We start from the raw sequence: 23,630 nt of genomic DNA, 5'->3' as shown, positions 1-23,630 counted from the left end.
CACTTAGCTCCTCAAGTTGTTCCTTATCAATGTCGTTTCTAGGTTCTTGGGGCTCGTTGGTAAGATCAATTCAGTTTTGGTGCACCTTCAACCACGTAAAATCTATTATGAACCATTACCCTCTTGGAAGTGCCAAGGAGGCAGAGTCAAGTTATTCATTCTTTAGTTGCACGAACCCAATCTAAGTGTCACACCCCCACTTTCATTATGAACAAGAGACTCAGAGTGAAGTTGCAAGATATTCCTTAAATTATGATCCCTATAACCAAGTGTAATTTGTTTAATTGCATGTAATCCATCATCACTCAAGTTACTGTTCATAATAATAGTTAAATATGCCGAAACGTATCTTTTGGATGAGACTTGTGTGATGTTTGATTAGTATTTACTGTTTCACATGACATAGTTGGCCGGCCAGTATGGTTAAGCACACCTCCTTTTGAAGGCTAAAACGAAGAGATGGAGTGTCTAATTCAATATCTCGGTTCACTTCATGTTCATGAACTTCTCAAAGCGTCCCATGGCAGGCCATGTGTATGACATCCCTTTCAAGATCCAAACCCCCAAGACCAATATAGCACATCTTGTCCAAGACAAAACTATCTTCAATTGCATTCGCATCATTATTCTCAATTAATCAAAATACAAGATTCTGGAGAGCCACATAAAAGATAGCTAATAAAGTTTTAGTGCATCACCCATGTCAAATTGTCAATCTAATGAATCATTTACATATTGAGCCTTATTCGTATCTTAGATGCTAAATCATCTTCCATGAAATTCTTGTTCCACTGTTGAGTTGTTTAAAAGTACATGCATAGTCAAAATATGCTAGACCTCTGTTCTAGAAAATAAAGAAATTGCTAGAGCTACACAGTCTTCAAATTTAGCATTTGACATATATGGTGCCCTCGAAGATATTTGTGATATTCAATATCCAGGAGGATCATTTAACTAATTATTTGCAATCCATACTAAGGTGAATGATCCACAAACCTGGTATGCTATTTCAAGCTTGGAAGAATAAATTCAGATCATTTATAACAATTAATATATCATGTTTACAGAAATATGATCAAACACTATTAAAATGCCGATAAATTGCACTTTTTTCTCAATGAAATAGCAAACAGAAAACAAAGTCTGACACAAACAATAATATGGTCAGAAGCTAATATTAGCACAACAAACTTTTGTTTGGAAAAAAAAAATCAAACTATATGCACATAAACAAAAAGTTCAGCAGCAACATCTACACGATATTACATCAAAACATGTATACGGTACCGACATCTGTTCTAGCTCAGCTGCACTAGGCAGTGGTTCCATTGCATATATGCTTGTCCTCGCAAAGCAAAAGTTGTACAAGTTCCTACATGCACCTTTACTGAATGGATACACTCTTTCTGGGATCGCTCTGCATATTTATTTCGGGTGTTATTTTGTAACCCTAAAATATTTGCAGGGACCATCTAGGTGGGATCGTAATGATCTAAACTCAAAATGAAAGACTAGTTATAATTTTGTACTCTTTGCTCTATTAGTGGTACGTTGTGTATATACAGTAGCTATATCTGTCGTACAGGTAAGTAGACTTTCTATTTCATGTTGTATTTCAGTTATTGGTCCATACACACTATCTATACATAAGTTATGAAGGTGCAATCTCCACCCATTTACCTATAACTGACCAACTTAAAACGTAATTGTTTTATAAATGTTAAATCATTTGTCACTCGTATACAGTTTCCAAATTAAAGTCAATCACTTGTCACTCGAAAATTAAATGTGAACTCCTTAAAGGGAATTGCCACAGAGCAAATAGATCATTTTCAGGTAAATATCAACAAATGTATAATTATTTGGTTAGTGTATGTGTATTCTATTTAGTGATCACGACTATAATGGAGATAGTAGGATAGTCATTTTCCGTAATACTTTTATGTATTGCATACAAGTAAGCCGCTATATCTCTAATACCATACTCTTTTACCTAACCACTGGATGCTACGAAATATAGATGATACTATGCAAAGAAAGTATATGATAAGTCAGCTAACCTCAGATAAGGGATACGGCGTCGTCTCACCAGCTCATAGGTGGTTTGATTTGTCAGAATCAGATAACTGGAAAATATAAAATAGCAAATTCAGGTGAACTACCGAAGGTGTTTCAACATGTCTTGAATTAATTATGCAATATTGAATAATCATAATCAGATCATCAGTCTAATAAAACTTGCTGCATGAGATGATGTTTGAATGTGCATCTTATGTTTGAAGTTGTACTAATCATATAATATAACCAGCGGCTTGAGCGTTTGCCAAATTTTTACTAATTCAGAAAGTAACCGATAAAATGACAAAAAAGACACGACATATTATTGGAGTAACTAAACTTAAAATATGGCTTATATATTTTTCATCAGCTAGGATAACATTTAATCATTTATTAAATACCCTATTTGTACTTACTTTGAATCTATAACTCCAAAAATCATATTTCATAACAGAATCAATAACAAATAGGTGAAAACTACTCTAGATTAGTATAAAAAAGAAAGGGAGATGAGTAAATTTTAGTTTCCTTTTAAAATAAAGAAGGGGGGGGGGGGGGGGGGGGGGTGAATAAGTGAATAACCATGTAATATCAAATATATGAATATACCATTGACATGGGGCGTGCAAAAAGGCAAACTTAGTTTCTACAAAAGAACACATTTTACAAGTTCAATTACCAGGCACGTTTATAGTACCCTGCTATTACATGACATTATCTCTTGTATAAAAAATAAATAGTTGTGGCGGCTAATATGAAATTACTTATCCATTATTTTTCCTTTACTAATTAAATAATCATAAGCAGAAACACTGTATCCAAACACTAACAACTTATAGTATCCTCATGTCACAATAACTGACAGCTTCGCTAATGATAAATTTCTGAAAGATTAGTAACTTTCTAACCCTAACATGGTCACAGAACATTATTATATAATTGTTATTGTCTTCATTGCATGATGGGCTGCAAGTATTATAAAACTAAATTACAATACAGAAATTTTAAACTTGATAGCTTAGAGATTTAGCATACATATAGACTTCATGGCTACAACAACAATTGTAAAACGGCAAAACAGACAAGGTTTTCCCTGTTCGATTACCCAAGGAAGGCAAGTCTCCTTGACTCAGATGTTAGCGGGCCTAAACGGAGATCCCGTGACCACTTCTGAGGAACAATAATTGTCTACACATAAAACAAATGATACATGTGAAACGTTTTATAATTAAAAACTTACCTATGGAATAAGAGCAGGAGGAGAAGAAATATCAATCCAATTGCTAAAATAGATAGAAGAATAATCATGATTGCATCCACCAACCTGAATGAAATGAGCATATCTCATGATCTTTCTTTGAATTTGAATATGATTGGAATTTGGAAAAGCTCAAAAGCAATTGGAACACGAATACAAAACACTAGCAAACAAAAAGCTATATAATTTCTAGAAGTTTATTGTTACTTCTTTCGAGTTACGAGGACATTGAGGAGATAACATACCATGCCTTTCCAAAAGAAGTTTGCAGGTAGTTAATATACAAAATACCAGTCCAAATACTTAAGGCTGTTTCCTCAAGAATGTACCACCTGTCAATCATTTGACCAAAGAAAAACATATCTTAACTTAGAAAAAGTAATGAAACTAGAAATGACATGCTGATGTTGTTTGCTGAAATGTGAATTGCAAATTGAAAAGATTAAAGATGTACAGACCAAAATCGACAGTGGTTGCCCTGGCCTATGCATGTTCCTAGCCAGACACAGTGGTGATCAAACTGAAGAACACATCTGTCACAATCATGGCAATGCTTCGTTCTCGGAGGCTGCGATAAAATTTTCAAAAACAGAATGAATTGGATCAGTATAGGACATTGCTTGGTACCAATATAGGACATTGCTTGGTAACCTTTTAAACCAACAGAAAATTTGAATCACTACCTGCACTACATTACAGTAAGAGCAGGTATAAGTCCTGAAACAATAAGAAATTGTCAGTGAAGTATTTGCCATAAGTGTACAGCATAAGATCCATAACATTTAACAAATGCTAGAGTATGTCATATTGTCTGACATCCCTGGCGATGGAGTGTGAGCATTGTTATCGCTACATGTCTTGCCAGCTGAATCATTTGATGATAGTATCAATTATAACAAGTTTATGGAACATATGTAAAATAAATCTTAAACACAAATTGCATAAACAATTAAGGAGTTAAAGATGTAAAAAAAAAAAACAATTTCTTTAAATATCAAATTTAGTTCTTCAACTCAATGTGTATAGAAATATCAGTCATATTCAACCAAAATCCAACTTGATTCATTATTACTTTAAAGCACTCTTTTGTTGAAGCACTAGATAGAATTTTTAGACCAATTTCCAGGTATTATTCATTATGTCTTATATTGGTTGTGGTGTGTGTGTGTGTAGGTGGGTGGGTGGGTGGGTGGGGTTGGGGGGCTTAGGAAGAACAAAGTGAATTTATTCCAATTATGACAATATGGAGAACATCACAAAAAACGAAAGGTAATCTATAGGACCAAAATAATACAAGTAAAGACCAATAAAAATAACTAAATTAATATAAACTTGTGCACTAACACTTCCATTACTATGTTGGGAGTCTTTCTGTTAGCAGTCTCCCTACCCACAGATAGCGACTGTCTACACCCCCGGTATTAGACACATATAATGCTACACACTCTTGTCGGAGGTCTTTCTAGACACAGACTCTCTACCCTCGGGTAGAGGTATGACTTATATCCCACCTCCCTAATAATTCGCACCTGGCGGGATTGAGTATTATTAAATTAATGTAAGTTCTAGAAAACAATACATATACAAAACATTTCATGCTGCCAATATCAATTATCTAAATCTAGATAACCTCTGGATTTCAGAGGCTACATAGTAATGGAACAAAAATACCTATATATAACAAATGCATAAAAGTAAATGGATGACAAAATGAATCAAGATAACAAGTTATTATACCTCACAGATGTTCCAGGTGGGTACATCTCCATAACCAGCTTCGTCCAGTTCATTGGGTTATTACCTAAAAGATTTTCTCCTAACTGGTTTTTGTCTAAAGTCACAACTACACTCCCATTTTTGCTTGAAGCAGGTTGTCTTTGCTTGATCATTCACATCAATAAACAAAAAGAAACACCACAATTAGATATTATAATGCATTGCGGAACACAAACATCGAGTGTATCTCCTTGGTACTTAGATACATAGAATAGCATGCGGTCTTAGGACGGTCATTATGAAAGTGACAATGTGATATAAAATAATTAAAATCAGATAAACAACAGGAGGTAGAAGATAGTGTTTGGATACCACTTGAAACGCCCGATTGAAAACCGATCAACTGCAGCGTCATTACTTATATTCATTTCTTAAGTCTTAACTACAACTTAAAGTTTAAAATTTAATAATCTCAAAAGAAAAGAAAAAAAACTAAACTATATAATGAAATTAATCAAGATAATATTAACACAAAACAATTGCAAATTCACTAAATTCGAGCTAATTTGATGAATAAATTTTCTGGATCATAAAAAAATTGAAATTTTAAGCTAAACTGAATTAATATTTTTCTAAGCTTTAGCTAAATTGATGGAATAAAAAGACTGAAACTTGTTGCTTCGTCTTAAATTTGTAACAAACGAATGTTTGTGTGCTTACCAAATTCTGATTATTTAAGAAGTTAATAAATACAATGACTATGTTGACACTTTTTAGGCATATCGAAAGAGATAAACTTTGTGAAATTGCAACAGAACTTAGCTAGATAAGAAAATGTTCTAAATAAGAAACTTACTCTACCCTATATATTAACTTTTGTTGTGGCTTATATGAAACTATTTAACTGTAGGTGGTGGTTAAAAGTCCTTATCTAAAAAGACTTATCTGCTTAAAAAAATAAGCGGGTAATAATCTCCTCATTTTTAAGCGCTTATTACTTCTAAATAAGAAGATAAGCAGTTATCGGAAAAGTGGTAGGGATGGCTTATCAGCTATAAAATAAGAATAAGCAAATAAGCTCTTAAATAAGCAATCCAAAACACCCTTTTGTAAAAGATAGAGACAAAAGTAAAGATCGGAAGAAGTGCTTACTTTGAGACTACGGATGCCCTTAACGAGGCTTCTGTCTTGGCAAATTCTCTCATTGCATCAAGCACGTACCTAACCAGGTATACAACTTATAAACAGAACACTAGTCCATTCTCACAAGATGACAAATTATACATTATATATTATATAACTTTTAACAAATAGCATAAGCAGCAGCATCACATACCCTGGGGAAGAACCTGAAGTATAAAAATACTGCACCAATGTAGCAACAACCAACAGCATATAAATCAATGAGTGCCTGTAAAAAACATGCCTAGCGTAACTAACTAAATGGTAAATGCAAAATCGTAACACAAGTAGAGAACTGAAATGAACAGGAAACATGAAACTCTTTGAATTTAGCAAAATTTCCATATTTCCATTGAAATGAGCAGTAAAGTAGTCATCCCAAGATAAGGAAGTATTCTTTCTTCACAATACAATATTATTTATTTGTATAATGTTCTTGTCCGTTCATTAGACGTATACGAAAGAACAAGAACGCGAATGTCTGTTTGTTTAAGTGTTCAGTCAATTGTTCAGCACTTCAGCAAGCCCCGTTGGGTTCATTAACAGCTCTACCATTAATATAAGCTATACAAAACATTCTAATTTCATACGGCCCAGATGGTTCTAACTAGGTTATATTATACAAGCATATATCAGTTAATAAGAGTGTATGAGCTTACCAAGGTTGTTGCTTTGATTTTGATATGAGTTCGTCATCAAAAATAACTAAGAAGCCAACAAAGACTATATGCAACATCACCAAAGCCAACCTTAAACACAACGTAGATCTTCTAACTGCAAATCCAATTAATATATCAAATTCATATACACACACACACACACAATATATCTATATCTATATCTATCCATATCTATACTACATTATAAAGCATTTGTTCCCTCTATCTTTTTCAACTAAATAGTTGATAACCCCAAAATATCCCTCCCTTCTATTCACGATTTTAAACATTTCCACTTGAAATACCTAGAATATCTACTTGAAATACCGATAACACCCTTAATGAAATTATATTAGAACATCTACCCTTAACTCATAAAATAACTACACTCCATTTTGCATCAATAACCTACACTACTCGCCGCCGCCGCCACCACCAATCGCCACTGCCGCTGCCACCACCACCAACACCCCTCGCCGCCGCCGCCGCCACATCAATGGATACTCTTCTATATATATAAACTAGCAATGACCCGCACAATGCAGTGGGATCAAACATTTTAGCATTTTACGATCATGAAACATCTTGCTACGGTTGCTAACTTGTTTTCGTTAAAAGATTAAACTTATAGATATATTTGTTCAAATGAATAATTATAGGGAAAATGATGGGTGGCAGCCGTGCTTCCAAAAATAAATAAGCGATTATAAATTTGAGTTACTAACACCTAAGTTAGGTGCTACTAGATACAGACACACATATATATATATAAGGAATAACATAGGTGTGTTATATAAATGGTTGACATTTAAAAGTAATGAGATGAAGATGAGTACAGATATAGATATAGAAATAAATAAATAAATACAGATAATAAAATAGATATAAAAATGAGTATATTGTATTACCCGGATCGGAGAGGCAAGGAAAGATGGCAAAACATCGGTCGGAAAAACGATCTGATGTGTCACGTGAGGGAACGCAACAACCCATTATCGTCATTCAACTCAGCCCCAATTCAAAAGCCTTGATTTTCAGAGGTTTTTTTATTTTTTTTTTATAAATATTAATTAATTAATACATGAGAAAGAAAGAAAAGAGTGTGTGGAATTATTTAGTAGCTGGGATGGGATTTGATAGCCGGTCAAGAGTGGAAGGGAGAGAGGAGGTCATGTTATGGGATGGATAATTGCAACTTGATGTACATATTTATTCAAAAACTCCCCCTACATTTGGTTTTTTTAATTTCTTTTTCCATAAGATACTTTTTTTTATGAAACCAAGTATTGTTGGTACTGCTAAGTGTTGGATTGGTCAAAATCAAGTATTGTTGGCACTGCTAGTGCCGAATTGGTCGATATTACCCGAAACCTGCAATGCCAATGTCATATTGGGTTGGGATTTCATGCTAGCTAAATGTACACAAGTGAAAGAGTGAGTTCTCAAACTCAGATTTAGATTGTAAAGTTCAAATATATCTTGTCGATTTTTACACCGGCATGATTCTTATTAAACTTTCAAGACAACCAGGACACTTACACTGTATTCTCGTGTTTTTTTTTAAATGATAGGAAAGGAAAAGATTGGATAAGGAAAGAAAAGAAAAAAATTTATATATCAAAAAGGCATTCTCGAGTTACATGAAAAACTAAAGAAAAGAAAAGAAAACACAAAATTAATAGTGTTCTTGAGATAGAAAGAAAAGAAAAGAAAGGGAAAAAAGTTATAATTTTACAATTATGTCCTTTTTTCTATAAAGTTTTTATTAATTAATAGAGGTAAATTAGTAATTATACACATAACTTAAAAGTTTTCTATCTAAATCCTCCCAAAAATGGGAGGAAAGTTTTTACTTCAAAAACATCCATGTTTTCTTTTTTTCCCCTTTCCTTTCTTTTAAAAAAAAAACTCAAGAATGCAAAATAGAGAAGTTTTTCAATCCTTTCTTTTTCTATTCTTTAAAAAAAAAACTCGAGAATGCACTCTTATGCGGTTAGACTTGAATTATTAGGCTTAACCGGTGAGAGTGACCATGAGGCTCTTTATTACTCATCAACTTATGTACCAACAGTATTTCCATAGTACTATAGGTGTAACAGTATTTCTGTAAGTAAGCAACACACGATAAATACGAACTAGTTAAAATTTAATATTATTCTTGTTTTGATTATATAATCAGGATGGAACTAAATAGTCATTTGAAATAGAGGGCATGTTTCGAGAGCATACTAAACTTTGTGTTTTCACTCATGTTATTATTAATCTTGGTAACAAATATATAATAAATAATACGCACAGCCAATCCGGCATTGATATTGTCGGGTTCATTAATGTTGGAATCTTGATTGCCAGATCGAAGTGAATGCGAAGCAACGCGTCAAAAGTGAACCCAATCCCACATTGTCATTGCCGGTTTGGGGTGATTTGGAGCAATCTAGGAGTAGCAGCAGTTCTAGATATACTTCTATATTAAAGACGTAATGATCATATTGTGCGTTTAATGTTTTAGATTGCAAGAGGCTTAGTGGAGATGAAACAACTTTGTTGTCAACAAGGTTAGTATAATTTACACATGTCTATACTCTTTACGATGAATGAATGATGAGCGAACGAGTGAACGAATATATAAATGATGAATGAATCAATATATAAATATATGAATGCATAAATGATGAACGAATGAATAATGAATGAATGAACAATGGATGAATGAATGGATGAATAAATTAATGAAAGGTTTCAAAGGGTTGGAAAAGCACGTTCAAACCTTTGTGTAGCATATGGTATGATGTTATAAATGTATGATGATTGTAATCACTAAGCGTTTCGGTTACTCGTTAGTTGTTTATTTTTCTTTTTATATTTGAAAGGTACATATACAAGGATTTCAGTTGAAGAAGTAAAGTTTTTAGAAAAGTAGAAACTTGTACCGTTTTATAGTTATATTACAAGTTGTCTCTTGTACATGTGCTCTTGATATGTCGCCCATATTTTTATAATGAGTCATTTTGTAATACTCCCCCCGTCCTATTATAAGTGTAACTGCTATCACAGTCGATTTGCAACGATAATTGTCCTTGACATTCCAAATTACCTTTACCGATATGTGGTGTTTGATAGTGGTTACTATCATGAACTTTCATGATTTCTTTCATGCATGTTTGTAGAGCCAAAAAGACATCGTTAAGCTCACGTAATGACATCTTTTTAAAGAACTTTGGATCGCATCGACTAATTTATCTACTGATCCCAAAACCTCTTGTTCTTTAAGTGACTGAATCGCGTGAAAAAATCCGAGATCTAACACATTTAAAATCAGGCTATTTGGAGGTTGTAAACGAAGTCGAATATCAAACCCATCTTGAGATGCTTCTGTTAAAATATAAGCACATAAACAAATAATAAATCAGGAGTACGCAGCGGATAAGAACGTATATGCAATCACATTAATTAACAAAGTAAAGGATTGAAACGTGTACCTTTGCGCAAAGCTTCCAATAATATTAATAATAATGATATTATTTAGTAGGGTTTAAAGGAAAAACCCTTTACGATTGGACACTAGACACCCCTATACCGTATGTTAAGACCCAATCACGAACCAACAACCCTTTGTCTAATACCCTTGGATCGAAAACCCTTAAACCCGAAAACCCTTTTTCTTCCTTTGGCCGATCGAAACAAGAGAGAGGAAAGGAGAGAGTCTTTCACAATTAGATGTATTGTGAATGTGTGTAAAACCCTTAAGCTTAAGCCCTCTATTTATAAGCTTAATTGTAAGGGTTTTAAACTTGGTGACCAAGTAATCTCATGGCATGAGATTTTCGGCCCTATGGAGTAGAATTAGGAAACAACTCTAATTCCTAATTTCACTCCAACACCTCCTCTTTAATTAATTAAACACTATTAAACCCTTAATTTAGTTTAATTAATTATTTCATGATTATATTAATTAATATATTACTTTAATATACTACTTAATAATATAGAGTTACGGTGTCATTTCGTGTGACCCCGTAGGCTTAAATTATTACCGGACATGCGTTTATTATAACGTGATCACATACCAATAACTCCCAGTTGAACATGTTATAAAAAGGTAATAACATTGGTTAGCGTCTAGCAACACGCCAATGCTCCGGGAAATATTTAAGTATAGTTTCTTAAAGTATCATTTGAAATGATTTAATCTTTATTATCCCTTTGTTTCGGATAACCTTGTTAATTATGAATATGGATCAATGTCATTTCATAATTTAACGATTCTGTTTCTCATTTCTGCGACTAATTAAGATTACCAAATTAATCCAGACAACCTCTGGAGTTTATTTGGGTATGCGCATACAAACATCTTAATTAATCAATGAGGGGCCCAAATGGTATCATACTTCAGTTGCAAAATGAAGGAACAAATCCTATATTGACTACAAGTGTCTAGTCATGTCGTTTTTTAACATTTCTGAAAATAGCCCTTTATTACTACCTTGTTCGGGACAGTTAGAACTATATCAAGAAAATGCGATCCACACATGCATAACCTACTTGTATCTCAAGTCTAAGGATAAATAAAGTAACCATTTCACGAATTTCACTTAATGACGTCGATCCATAAAATGACAATTCGTTAAGTAGGGTAGTCCCATATGCAACTCTATGGATACCATGTGAGTTTGGCAAGACCATCTTCAAATATTCCCTTAATATTTACCAATATCTTAAATCTGTCTTAGTTTAACTATATTCCCATATAGTTAATCGACAATGAACATTTAGAATATTTAAAAATATTCATGGATTTAAACATGCAAATATAGGATACAATCATTATGAAATGAAAATACTCGTACCAAGTATATAATCCATTTATTGAAATAACAATTGTTTAACATCCCTTTATCTAAATACCAATCAATAGATTTACATGATGTAATTAGCTAATTTAAGACCTATGCCCTCGACATGCTTATTGAGCTTTCCTTTTAACAATGCCTTTGTAAAAAGATCAGCTAAGTTATAATCTGTGTGAATTTTGAGTATCTTAATTTCTCCTAGTTCGATTTGTTCACGTGCAAAGTGATAAGTCATATTTGGATATATATTAAATGGTCTAAATGTTTGTATTAATTTAATTTTCTATTTAAATAAGCCTACTTTAATATATGTTCTATGAATTTCAGGTTTGAGCTAAAAAGATAAATTATGGTTTAAAATGATGATCGAATGAAGTTACATTGTTCCAAATAAAATACATGGAACGAAGTTAGTTTTGGCAGTTTTACCTCACAGTAACATCTTCTACTAGTTATATTGTGTGAGGAAAATTTTTATTTATTTGTGCACGTGGTGGGAGCACACAACAAAGAATTCAAGTGGTCTTTTCTTTTATTTGGGCCGTAATACTCCACCAGCCCAACACCTTGATTTGCTTTTATTTGGAATGGACTATATCAGAAAAAGGAAGGAATTGAGAAAAGCTCATCAATGAGTATGTCGGCTAAAACTCATTACGTGGGGATCAATCAAGAAAGGCAGATTATATATATTTTATGGATGCAATATTTTTTTTGGGTGTGGGGGGAGGGGGCGATGAGAATTAATTCCCAGAGGGGTTTTAAAGTTCGACAACAATATTATTCGGCAGCCTCTCATCATTAATAATTTGACACATTCTTTGGAGGCTCTGTACGAACAGAAGGACGGCGAGCAACATCACAAATATTCGAACGATGCAACAAAGATTTTATTTATCAATAGTTGGTGAATTGAAGATACCGATGTCCGGCTAAGGATTTTACAATCTCTCCCGATGAACAATTGTTAGTTAATTTATTTGATGAACTTTTACTTTCAGTCGCGTAAACATTGTTCTTTTTATTTTATAATTTATATGACTGATTGAGTATTTTTATTCACTATTATTTGATTTGAATTTTCGTAAGACAACTTATTGCGAGTTAATGATTTGTGCCGAGTCCACCTAGTATAGGGATTAAGATAGGTCATATAATTAACATAGGTTGTGCCCAAAACTGTTCTTGTCAAGTAATAAAATTATGTCTATGTAATTTAGAACAAATACTTGGTAAAGTTTATTAAGTAAATTAACGAAACTTTTGGGATTCGGGAGGATGCACTTTTCATTATTGTTTACAACTTCTATTTTTAGTTTTGTCTTGTTTTATTATCTTTAAGTCTAGTAACTTAGTTAATTAAAATTAGTTTTTATTTTTATTTTTAACACCAAACGAAAATTGTTAAAACTTGACTATAACCACAGACGCTCTTCGTGGGAACGATACCCACTTACCCTATCTAGTATAAGGTATTTAGGTTTTATTTTTGATTGATACTTCGACGTCGATCAAATTTTGGCGCCGCTGCCGGGGAGCGAGTGCGCTTGTAGTTCAAGTTTTATTTTTCTATATTTATCTTTTCTAGTTAGTTATTTTTCTTTACTCTTTAAATTTGAAAAAACCAAAAAAATTTATAAAACCCAAAAATACAAAAAGATTTCCCCTTTTTATTTTAGTTTATTTTCTGCATTTATTTTTTTTTTTTCTATTTTACACGTGTGTTTTTGTGTTTGTTGTTTTTTTTTTTCAGTTAGTTATAGTGCGATGGATTACTACAATTCAAATGCTGTCTCTAAATCAGGAAATTTTGAAAATACAATTCGAGCTGATATGAATGCACTTCATAAGAAATGTGATCTTTTACTCCAAAAATTCGGGAATGGTAGTGCCAATGTTTTGTAGAGGAATGAAGTGCAAGGTAGGAGATATAATCAATATGCAAATACTTGTAACTCAAGATGGATGAATCAACCAAACTTTGGATGGAATTGTGGTAATACACTGAATCGAAATCAAGCATACCAACGGTTCAACCACCCACAAAGATCTTACCAACAGTGGCCTCAACAGAATTATCAAAGTCAAGGCAACTATTACATGGAATGTCAAGATTATGGGTACCAACAAGATACATACCAATGCCAGTATCAGTATGGGAACCAATATGAGAACTAATACCAAGGATCATTTCAAAATCAGTATCAAAATCAATATCAGTATGAGAGCCAAAGTCAAGGATCTTTCCAATGCCAAAATCAGAATCAAGATTATAATCAGTCATCTAGCTTTGAGTCAAAGCTGGACAGGATTCTGGAAGAGTTGAGAGAGTCAAATAAGGAACATACCGAGCGATTAAGGAGGGAAGATGAGGCATTTTCAAGCTACATAGATGTGTATGAATCAACGAGGAACGTAACAGTGAACGACGGATTCATTGATTCGAGTGAGTCTTCTGACTTAGTTTATGATTTCCCATTTAATACAAAAATACGTGCAGATACCAGAGGTCGAACATGGGGAAATTGAGATCGAGGAAGAAAGCTTGGAATATGATCTATCAACCAAGTGTGCCACACCAGATCCTATTCATGCACCGTACTGGATGGGATTTCAAGAAGATGAGCTACCAATTTCCAATGGTACATCGCATTGTGATCAAGGAGATTTTGAGGAGCCAAACATTGCTCACAGCGTCGAACCTATTCTTGATGGTGCGCCACACTGTGTCTATCAGGCTGACATTGATCCATTGAAGTCAGTTAAAGTTTCTGAATTTAATGCCGATCAAGCTCTAATCACTGTCCCAGAACATACGGAAGAAGAAAAGACTCAAGGAAAGATTGGTAAGTATCCGAACATGATCAATTTTTCTAAAATTACTGTGCCGTTTTTTGTTTTGTTTTCAGGTATGCTAAAACTTGACAAATCTTTCAAGAACTTAATGTTGATGGAAAAGAAGAAAGAGCCACACAAGGAGATTGTAGCTTTTACAAAGGCTGAATATGCAGATACATGGGAAGAACATTTTCTAACCAAGTCTTGTTATCAAGGGAGCTCTCTAATTCCTTGTACTTTAGTTAATTTCCAATTTGATGAATTAGTCAATCCACGGGCTAGTAATACTTTTATGCCATATTTCTTATTCCTAAAACTAGCACCGGATCCCTTTGCTCCCAATCCTTTCAAACTCATGAACATAAGCTTTAAAATTAATCATTTGAAGATTCCGCGTCACAACGGAGTTTTTAAAATTTTATTTGTTCGGATGAAAGGATGGATTTTCTCCATGAGTTTTAAAGAGAAGATAAATGATTTTTGTTTGATGAAAGGAAAATTTGAAAAGAAGAAATTTACTGATTGGGTAATGATTAAAATTAAATTCATCTATTTTTCATCTTATTGGTGTAGACCACCCAACCATTTAGGTGTAGGGTCGTTAGCAACCTTTTCATGATCTATCTCTTGGGTTTGAGTCAGGTTGAGGACGTTAAACTAAGCGCTGAATAGGAGGCAACCCATTAATTTAGTTAATTTTGAGTCTTTTTATTTTAATTGTTTTTTTAGTTATGTCACCAATAATACAATTGTTCATCAACTTTGACCAACTTTGAAAGGGTCAAAGTTGGGGAGGGGTTTGTATTAATTTGTTTTTTGTGTCAACCCCGGGAGAGTGAAAGATGTGAATTTTTGGACTAATGGACTGATCTCTAGTTTTGAGCATTGAGGGCAATGCTCGGCTCAAAGTTGGGGAGGGGAGTCAAACTTATTGTTTTGTTGTTAGTTTACTTGTTTGTTAGTAGGTTCAAGAAGAGAAGAAGGATGGTGCAATAGAAGAAACACAATGATGGTTGCTATGCATTTTGAAGATTTCTAAGTTAACCAAGCATCAGAGCGCATCATCTAAACCCGGGAAGTTTCGTTTTTCTTATACTTTTTACTTTTTTTTCCCTATTTTCCCATAGTTTTAATTTAGTTCACTATACAACTTGTGACAACCATCACCTGAGCGTTCGTCTGACTATACTTTTCCATTTGTAGAAGGTCATTAACTATCAATTTAAGTCTTTAGACGTGTGGCTATATGGATTAGAGTATGAATAAGACAAGACATGTTTATTGAGTACTAGTGCCTTTAACTTTTTAAGACTTGGAGCAAATGATTGAGGAAGACTAGTTGCCTCATAGAAATGCTAAATAAAGTTAAAATGAACTTTCAAAACGTTAAGCGAATCAACGGATATCATTTACCCTTGCCGTATATGGCGTCGTTTTAATTAATTAAACGAGTCGACAACAGAAAAACGTATTGATTTTGTTTTGGTCATAACTTTCAAACCGTAACTCCGTTTTTGACGATTCAAGCGGCCACGTTTTCGTAAAAGAGTCTATTTTCCAGATGTTGGTCGAGCTTGACCTGGTTGAGGTCGACTTGGTCGAGGTCGACCTGGTTGAGTTCGACCATGGTTGAATTCAACCATATACATGCCTATATAAACTTGATCTTTCATTCCATCAAAAGGGTTTACACACATAAGATTTCTCTCTAAGTTTTCTTTGAAAAACACCCTTTCTTCACACAAAAATTCAGATTTCATAGACAAGAAGAGAAAAGAGTTTGTCTTTCAAATCTTCTCTTAAATCATTCTCTCGATTTCGGCTCTAAACGCTTGCAAATCAATCAAGGCTTCAATCTTCGATCAAGAAACTAGTGTTTGTTATCATGCTCTTCATCAAAAACTTGTGTAAGTTTTGTTCTTAATCTCTCCAATTCGTTTTTATATGTATATATATGTTTACTCTTTCGGTCCTTATCAAAAGCTAAGCGAATCATGTCTTTGATTGTTGATTGTGCAATTTCGGTTACAATTGTGTGTAAGAAACGAATTGAACCTTGATTAAGGCTTTGATTTGATACATTATGCACTCAAGTAATTTGGATTTTGTGCAACTACAAGAATTGAATATATCCTTTACTTGGCTAAAAGACTATAAAACTAGTCGATTCCGTATCCAATATTAAGGTTGTGCAATTGTCGATCACATGATGTATGAAATCGGTCGAACTTCACCCTTTTTGGTACTGATTTGTGACACTTTTGTGCAATCAAGACTCATGGGTATGAATTGGCTAGCCTTAGATCTCGTTATTTTAACAAAATTGTGTCAAAATCGTTCATTTTTGCTCAATCGCGTATGAATCCGACCCCGGCCAGGTCTAGCTCGACCTAGGCAGGTCAAGCTCGACCTCTACCTGGTCTAGCTCGACCTCTGGTGGTCTAGGTTGACCCTCTGTTGACTTTTGTCGCTTAAACGGCTCGTAAGGTTCCTAGTTTGACCCGAAATGACTTGTTTTAACTCTCGGACCTTTAAGACTTGGACAAGAATCATTTTGACCTCTGTCCAGATCGAACTAGACCTGCCATGGTCGAGTTCAACCACTTCCCTACTCATATAATCGATTTCTTTGGCCTTTCGTGTCCATACGCGCTTATTCGGTTCTTAAACTTGACTAGTTTTCTCAAAAGGTGTAGTTTTGGTCCAATTGGCTAACATATGAATAAAAGATTTTAAAATAACATATTTGGGCTTTAGTTGGTTGAGTTCAACCATTAGGTTGAGCTCAACCTCAACTCGTTTCGGTTTCGTAAGCTTTTCGGTTAAAATCTCCGGTTTTGTCTAGTTTTCAGTAAATTCGAGTAAAACTTATTTTGAACTATAAAATGATTTCAAATGAGGTTGTATTGATATAATAATGTGTTTGAACTTAATAAAGGACTTTGTTGTCAAATCCAGACTCTTGTTCGGTTTATTCGAAATTTGTCAAACATCGTTTTAGAAGTTAAATAAAGACATGTGCACTCAAAGGCATTTCTAACAGGCTAAGACTTAAGACCAAAGACTGTCATTGTGACTTGTCATGTATTATTGTTAGGTGTTGATTGTCGTGGACTTTGATTGTGCTTGTCGTGCTCGTCCGTTATACTTTCATAACACTTTTCAGGTGAGTTTCGTAGCCCCTCTTTTTACAAGTTTTGGGGTGGAAAGTATACTTATTTTCAAACAGTTTTGTCGATTTCTGTTTATGTTCAATATTGAGCCTATGCGTATAGAGTTACATGTGTCATTTGACGTTCTTGAATCTTGCTTATATGTGTGTGATAATGTGTTTATTTGCCATGCTTTATGACGTGTTTATTGGATGTGCTTATTGTGTGTGTTGGAGACTTGGACTAAGGCAGGTACCGTAAGGCCGGACTTTGAGACTTTAAGTCTTAAGACTTTGAGACATTGAGACTTTGATGCATTGAGACATGAGTCATTGAGACTTGGGACATAATATGGCGTAACTCTGCTCGTTTATATTGAACAAATGCTTGTTTAGACTTACAAGAATCAAAAAATAACTTTTATCTATGACTAGACTTTTTGACTAAAACCTACGAACTCACCAACCTTTGTGTTGACACGTTTTAGTATACTTTTCAGGTGCTCAGGCTAATCAGGGATAAAGACTGCTATACTAGGCTGGACTTCGGAGATTAGTGCTCCTTATTAATTGTCAGACTTTAAGGCTACATGCCTTAGATTATTTCTTTTTGAGCTTGGTTGTAATAAACTATTTTAGCACTGTCATGACTTAAACTCATACTTTTGGGAATATATTTATCATATTCTATTTCATTTAGCAGTATCTATGTAATTCCATGTCGTGCTGTACTTTTCATGACACCTCATGTTTCCGCCAACGGTGGGGTGTTACACAACTTGGTTGTCGGGGGGAAGTAAATAGGAAAAACCGGGGTAATTTTGAACTTTTGTAATGTTTGTCCTCATAGTTTAATTACTTTTTGCAACATAGGTTAAATAATATCTAGCAAGTAATTGAGCTAATTCCTTTTGGTACAAAATTTTTAATCGGGAAATGTAAATCTCAAATGATTGATAGGGCGATCCCTTCTGGATTGATAACATGACTAGCACACTTATATCCCAAAACACCAATTATGTGAGATTCTTGATCGATTATAGATATGCTAGGTGTTTACGGATTTAGATTGATTGGCCTTGTAAATTTGTCCCTCTCATAGGCTTTTGAATTTATTTAAGAGTAAGGGTTCTACTTAGAACTTTGAACTATGATGTGCAAGTTTGAGGTTGGTTTTTCCATTTTCCGGCTTTCTTCTTTGATATGAGTGTGCCGGTGATCGCATTGATTCTAGAACTTGTCCTAGTTGATCATTTCGAGACCGCAGTTTGGGTTTGTTAAGTTGTGTTAGTTTGATATATTCTCGTTTTTGAGAATAATTTGAGTTGTCATAAGGTTTTGTGAAGTCTAGATTAATCAAACTAGTAGAAGTATGATTTGTTAATGCATTGTAAAGTTCAAATGAAATACCAATTAGACAGGGTAAAAATAGTTCACAAGAAAAAAAAAGAGGAATAAAACAGAAAAACAGAAGAAAAAAAAGTAAAAAAATGAGAAAAAATGAACTTGGATTGTCAATTGGTATTTCTTACATTTAAGTCAAATTATTGTAAGTTGGTATGTTAGTTAAAGCCAACAATGGTATGTTATAGTTGTTTAAGTCATCTTGAATGTAATACACCATAATGGTGTCGGTTTTTATTGGTTTATTGAGTTGTATTGTCAGGATAACGTCTTATTGGGTTAGTTGGGAAGATGGCAACTAATGACACGGGTTGTGTTGGACTAGACTATGTTTTTAAGTTTTGATTTCTATTTTATTTTACATTTTACAACAATTTTCCCAAATATTCCATACCTTTTATTTTTAATGACCCTTTCACAGCATTACAACCCTTTAAAAGTCCTCTTCTGATGGTTACACCCGGTGCTTACGCCACGTCGGGGGAGATTTGATTCTAGAACAAGCCTATGGTAAAATAGTATGCATCACGACTAGGCGTTGAGTGATTATACAAATTACAACCAATAGTTTGTTAGTTGGAGTGTGATAGTGAGATATGTTTCGTTTCATTTGAGCGGTGCTTAGTCGTGTTCTATCAAGGCTTAAGAATCATTTGAGTATTGACAAACATTTCAGTTTTCATTTAAAACTAAAACTGCCTAACCATTCAAAAATATTTTTCAACTTAATGGTTTAACTTCTTTTTGTTAATTGTCATGTTTTTCGTACTTGTGTACCTAAAGGATAATTGATTTTAAAAGATGAATTTGCTTGAGGGCAAACAAAGTTTAAGTTGGGGAGGTTTGATAAGTCATATTTTGATATATATTAAATGGTCTAAATGTTTGTATTAATTTAACTTTCTATTTAAATAAGCCTACTTTAATATATGTTCTATGAATTTCAGGTTTGAGCTAAAAAGATAAATTATGGTTTAAAATGATGATTGAATGAAGTTACATTGTTCCAAATAAAATACATGGAACGAAGTTAGTTTTGGTAGTTTTACCTCACAGTAACATCTTCTACTAGTTATATCGTGTGAGGAAAATTTTTATTTATTTGTGCACGTGGTGGGAGTAGACAACAAAGAATTCAAGTGGTCTTTTCTTTTATTTGGGCCGTAATACTCCACCAGCCCAACACCTTGATTTGCTTTTATTTGGAATGGACTACATCAGAAAAAGGATGGAATTGAGAAAAGCCCATCAATGAGTATGTCGGCTAAAACTCATTACTTGGGGATCAATCAAGAAAGACAGATTATATATATATTTTATGGATGCAATATTTTTTGGGGGGGCCGATGGGAATTAATTCCCAGAGGGGTTTTAAAGTTCAACAACAATATTATTCGGCAGCCTCTCATCATTAATAATTTGACACATTCTTTGGAGGCTCTGTACGAACAGAAGGACGACGAGCAACATCACCAACATTCGAACGATACAACAAAGATTTTATTTATCAATAGTTGGTGATTTAAAGATACCGATGTCCGACTAAGGTTTCTACAATCTCTCCCGATGAACAATTGTTAGTTAATTTATTTGATGAACTTTTACTTTCACTCGCGTAAACATTGTTCTTTTTATATTATAATTCATATGACTAATTGAGTATTTTTATTCACTATTATTTGATTTGAATTTTCGTAAGACAACTTATTGCGAGTTAATGATTTGTGCGGAGTCCACCTAGTTTAGGGATTAAGATAGGTCATATAATTAACATAGGTTGTGCCCAAAATTGTTCTTGTCAAGTAATAAAATTATGCTATGTAATTTAGAACAAATACTCGGTAAAGTTATTAAGTAAATTAACGAAACTTTTGGGATTCGGGAGGATGCACTTTTCATTATTGTTTACAACTTCTATTTTTAATTTTGTCTTGTTTTATTATCTTTAAGTCTAGTAACTTAGTTAATTAAAATTATTTTTTATTTTTATTTTTAACATCAAATGAAAATTGTTAAAACTTGACTATAACCACAGACGCTCCTCGTGGGAACGATACCCACTTACCCTATCTAGTATAAGGTATTTATGTTTTATTTTTGATTGGTACTTCGACGTCGATCACAAAGTGATATTGTCTAGGATAATGTCTAGCACCTTTCTGAACTCCGGGTTCATTGGCAATAAAGATTGCACAAGTGTTTTCGCAAAACGTATCTAAAGGTGTGTTATTTGAGGATCATCATGTTAGAATCCAAAAATAAACTTTGTAATCCAGACAAGTTTCATGGCGGCTTCTTGAGGCGGCAATATACTCAAACTCTGTAGCAGACATAGCAACTGTAGATTATTTCTTGCTCTTCCAATCCACCGCGCCTCCATTTAGAACGAAGACATATCCCGACTGAGATTTTGTATCATCTTTATCAGTCTGAAATCCAGCATCACAGTATCCAGTCACTTTGAGTTCTGTATCTGGATTTCCTCCATACACCAAGAACAAACCTTTAGTAGCACACATTTACTTAAGAATATTCTTCACAACAGTTCAATGATCTTCTCCAGGATTTTGCTGATATTTTGCGTAAACGCAATGTCAGGTCTAGTGAATCTCACCGCATACATGATAGATCTCACAGCCGAAGTATAAGGAATTCTTTGCATACGCTCCACCTCTTCAGGTGTAGAAGCACCATTCTTGCTAGATAAATTAAGTCATTCTTGCATCGGTATAAAACCACGCTTAGAACTCTCCATCTTGAATCGCTTCAAGATCTTATCTATATAAGCACTTTGACTTAATCCAATCAACCGTTTACTTCTATCTCTATAGATCTTGATTCCAAGAATAAATGCCGCTTCTCCCAAGTCTTTCATAGCGAAACATTTCCAAGATAAGATTTAACGTCTTTCAACATTGGAATGTGATTTCCTATTATCAATATGTTATCTACATATAAGACAAGGAAAGTAACATTACTCTCACTAGCTTTGCGATATACACATGGCTCATCAGGATTTTGAGCACTTTTTGATCTCCTCATCAAACCTTTTATTCCAACTTCTTGATGTTTGCTTCAATCCATAAATGGACCTTTGAAGTTTGCACACTTTGTCAGGATGTTTGGGATCATACCTTCTGGTTGTACCATATAGACTTCCTCGTCTAGAAAACCATTTAAGAACGCGGTTTTGACATCCATTTGCCATATCTCATAGTCATAGTATGCTGCTATGGCTAAGATGATCCTAATAGCTCTAATGTCTACAACGGGAGAAAAGGTTTCCTCATAGTCAACTCCATAAAGTTGAGTATAACCTTTTGCCACAAGATGATCTTTATAGGTGTGTACATTTTCCATCCATGTCGGTCTTCTTCTTGAAGATCCATTTACACCCAACGGTTCTACCATTTGGTGGAAGATCAACCAAGCTCTAGACTTGATTATCTTTCATGGATTTCATTTCCACATTCGCAGCTTCAGGCCATTTTTCATATTCTGGATCTGATAATGCAGCTTTGAAATTTGGAGGTTCATTTAAGTCTCCTAATACGTGTTCTTCAGACTCAACCATAAGATTTAATCTTTCATGAGCACGTATTGTCCTTGAGGACCTACGAAGTGGAATCGCATCATCTTCAACTTGTAGTTCATGAGATTCATCTCTTTGAACACCCCCCCCCCCCAAGTTGATGATTGCTAGTATTTTCAGAAGTTGACACATCTTCTTCTTTAGTTTCATCAAGCTCTACAATCCTCCCACTGTCTTCTTGAGATATGAGTTTCCTTTCAAGGAACTCAACATATCGATATACTTTAACAGTGTTGTCAGCAGGAAAGTAGAAGTAGTAACCCATTGTTTCCTTTGGGTATCCTACAAAGATGCACTTAATAGATCTAGATTCAAGTTTGTCAGGCGTATCCCTCTTCACAAGAGCCTCACATCCCTAGACCTGTAAGTAAGATAAATTGGGAACACTCCCATGCCACAATTCATGTGGTGTCTTGTCAACCTTCTTTGTTGGAACCATATTGAGAATGCGAACAACAGTCTCTAGGGCATCATCCCAAAATGAAACTGGAAGAGTTGTAAGATTCATCATGGATCGAACCATTTCAAGCAATGTTCGATTCCTCTTTTCCGATACACCATTATGCTGTGAAGTATATGGAGGAGTGTTGTGAAGTATATGGAGGAGTAAGTTGTTGAATAATTCCACAAGCTTTTAGATAATCTTTAAACTCTTGGCTTAAGTGTAACAACCATCATCTTAGCGTATTTTTTAGACGTACTTTTCCGATTTTATTTAGTTCATTCCGTTCATGTATGCGACTTTATAACTAGAATATGTACATTAAGGGAGTGAACGTCGTTAGTCTTTAAGGCTATACTAATGGAATTAGTGAACGTATGTTATATTCGGGCTTCATGAGCATTTAGACTTTGGAAAGAATGTGTGTGGACTTGTGAACCAAAGAAATACTAGTTGTCTTGTGGAAATGCCAAGTTAAGT

The 23,630-nt window shown here is 34.1% G+C and overlaps 1 protein-coding gene across 1 annotated transcript; it reads right to left on the bottom strand.

Annotated features, from left to right (window-relative positions):
* Positions 1-1,015: 1,015 nt before the first annotated feature.
* LOC122590123 (protein S-acyltransferase 10) lies at positions 1,016-8,049 on the bottom strand. The gene is made up of 11 exons (XM_043762459.1): positions 7,782-8,049; positions 6,874-6,988; positions 6,369-6,443; positions 6,185-6,253; positions 5,054-5,191; positions 4,000-4,033; positions 3,775-3,884; positions 3,562-3,648; positions 3,299-3,382; positions 2,061-2,126; positions 1,016-1,417 (listed from the first exon to the last, which is right to left on the bottom strand). Exons 1-11 carry the CDS (start codon positions 7,873-7,875, stop codon positions 1,240-1,242), a joined length of 1,050 nt encoding a protein of 349 aa, XP_043618394.1. The 5' UTR covers positions 7,876-8,049; the 3' UTR covers positions 1,016-1,239.
* Between the last annotated feature and the right edge of the window lie 15,581 nt (positions 8,050-23,630).

Source organism: Erigeron canadensis, chromosome 2 (assembly GCF_010389155.1).
Source record: "Erigeron canadensis isolate Cc75 chromosome 2, C_canadensis_v1, whole genome shotgun sequence".
Lineage (NCBI taxonomy): Eukaryota > Viridiplantae > Streptophyta > Magnoliopsida > Asterales > Asteraceae > Erigeron > Erigeron canadensis.
This window is presented reverse-complemented; position numbering and strand designations above follow the sequence as displayed.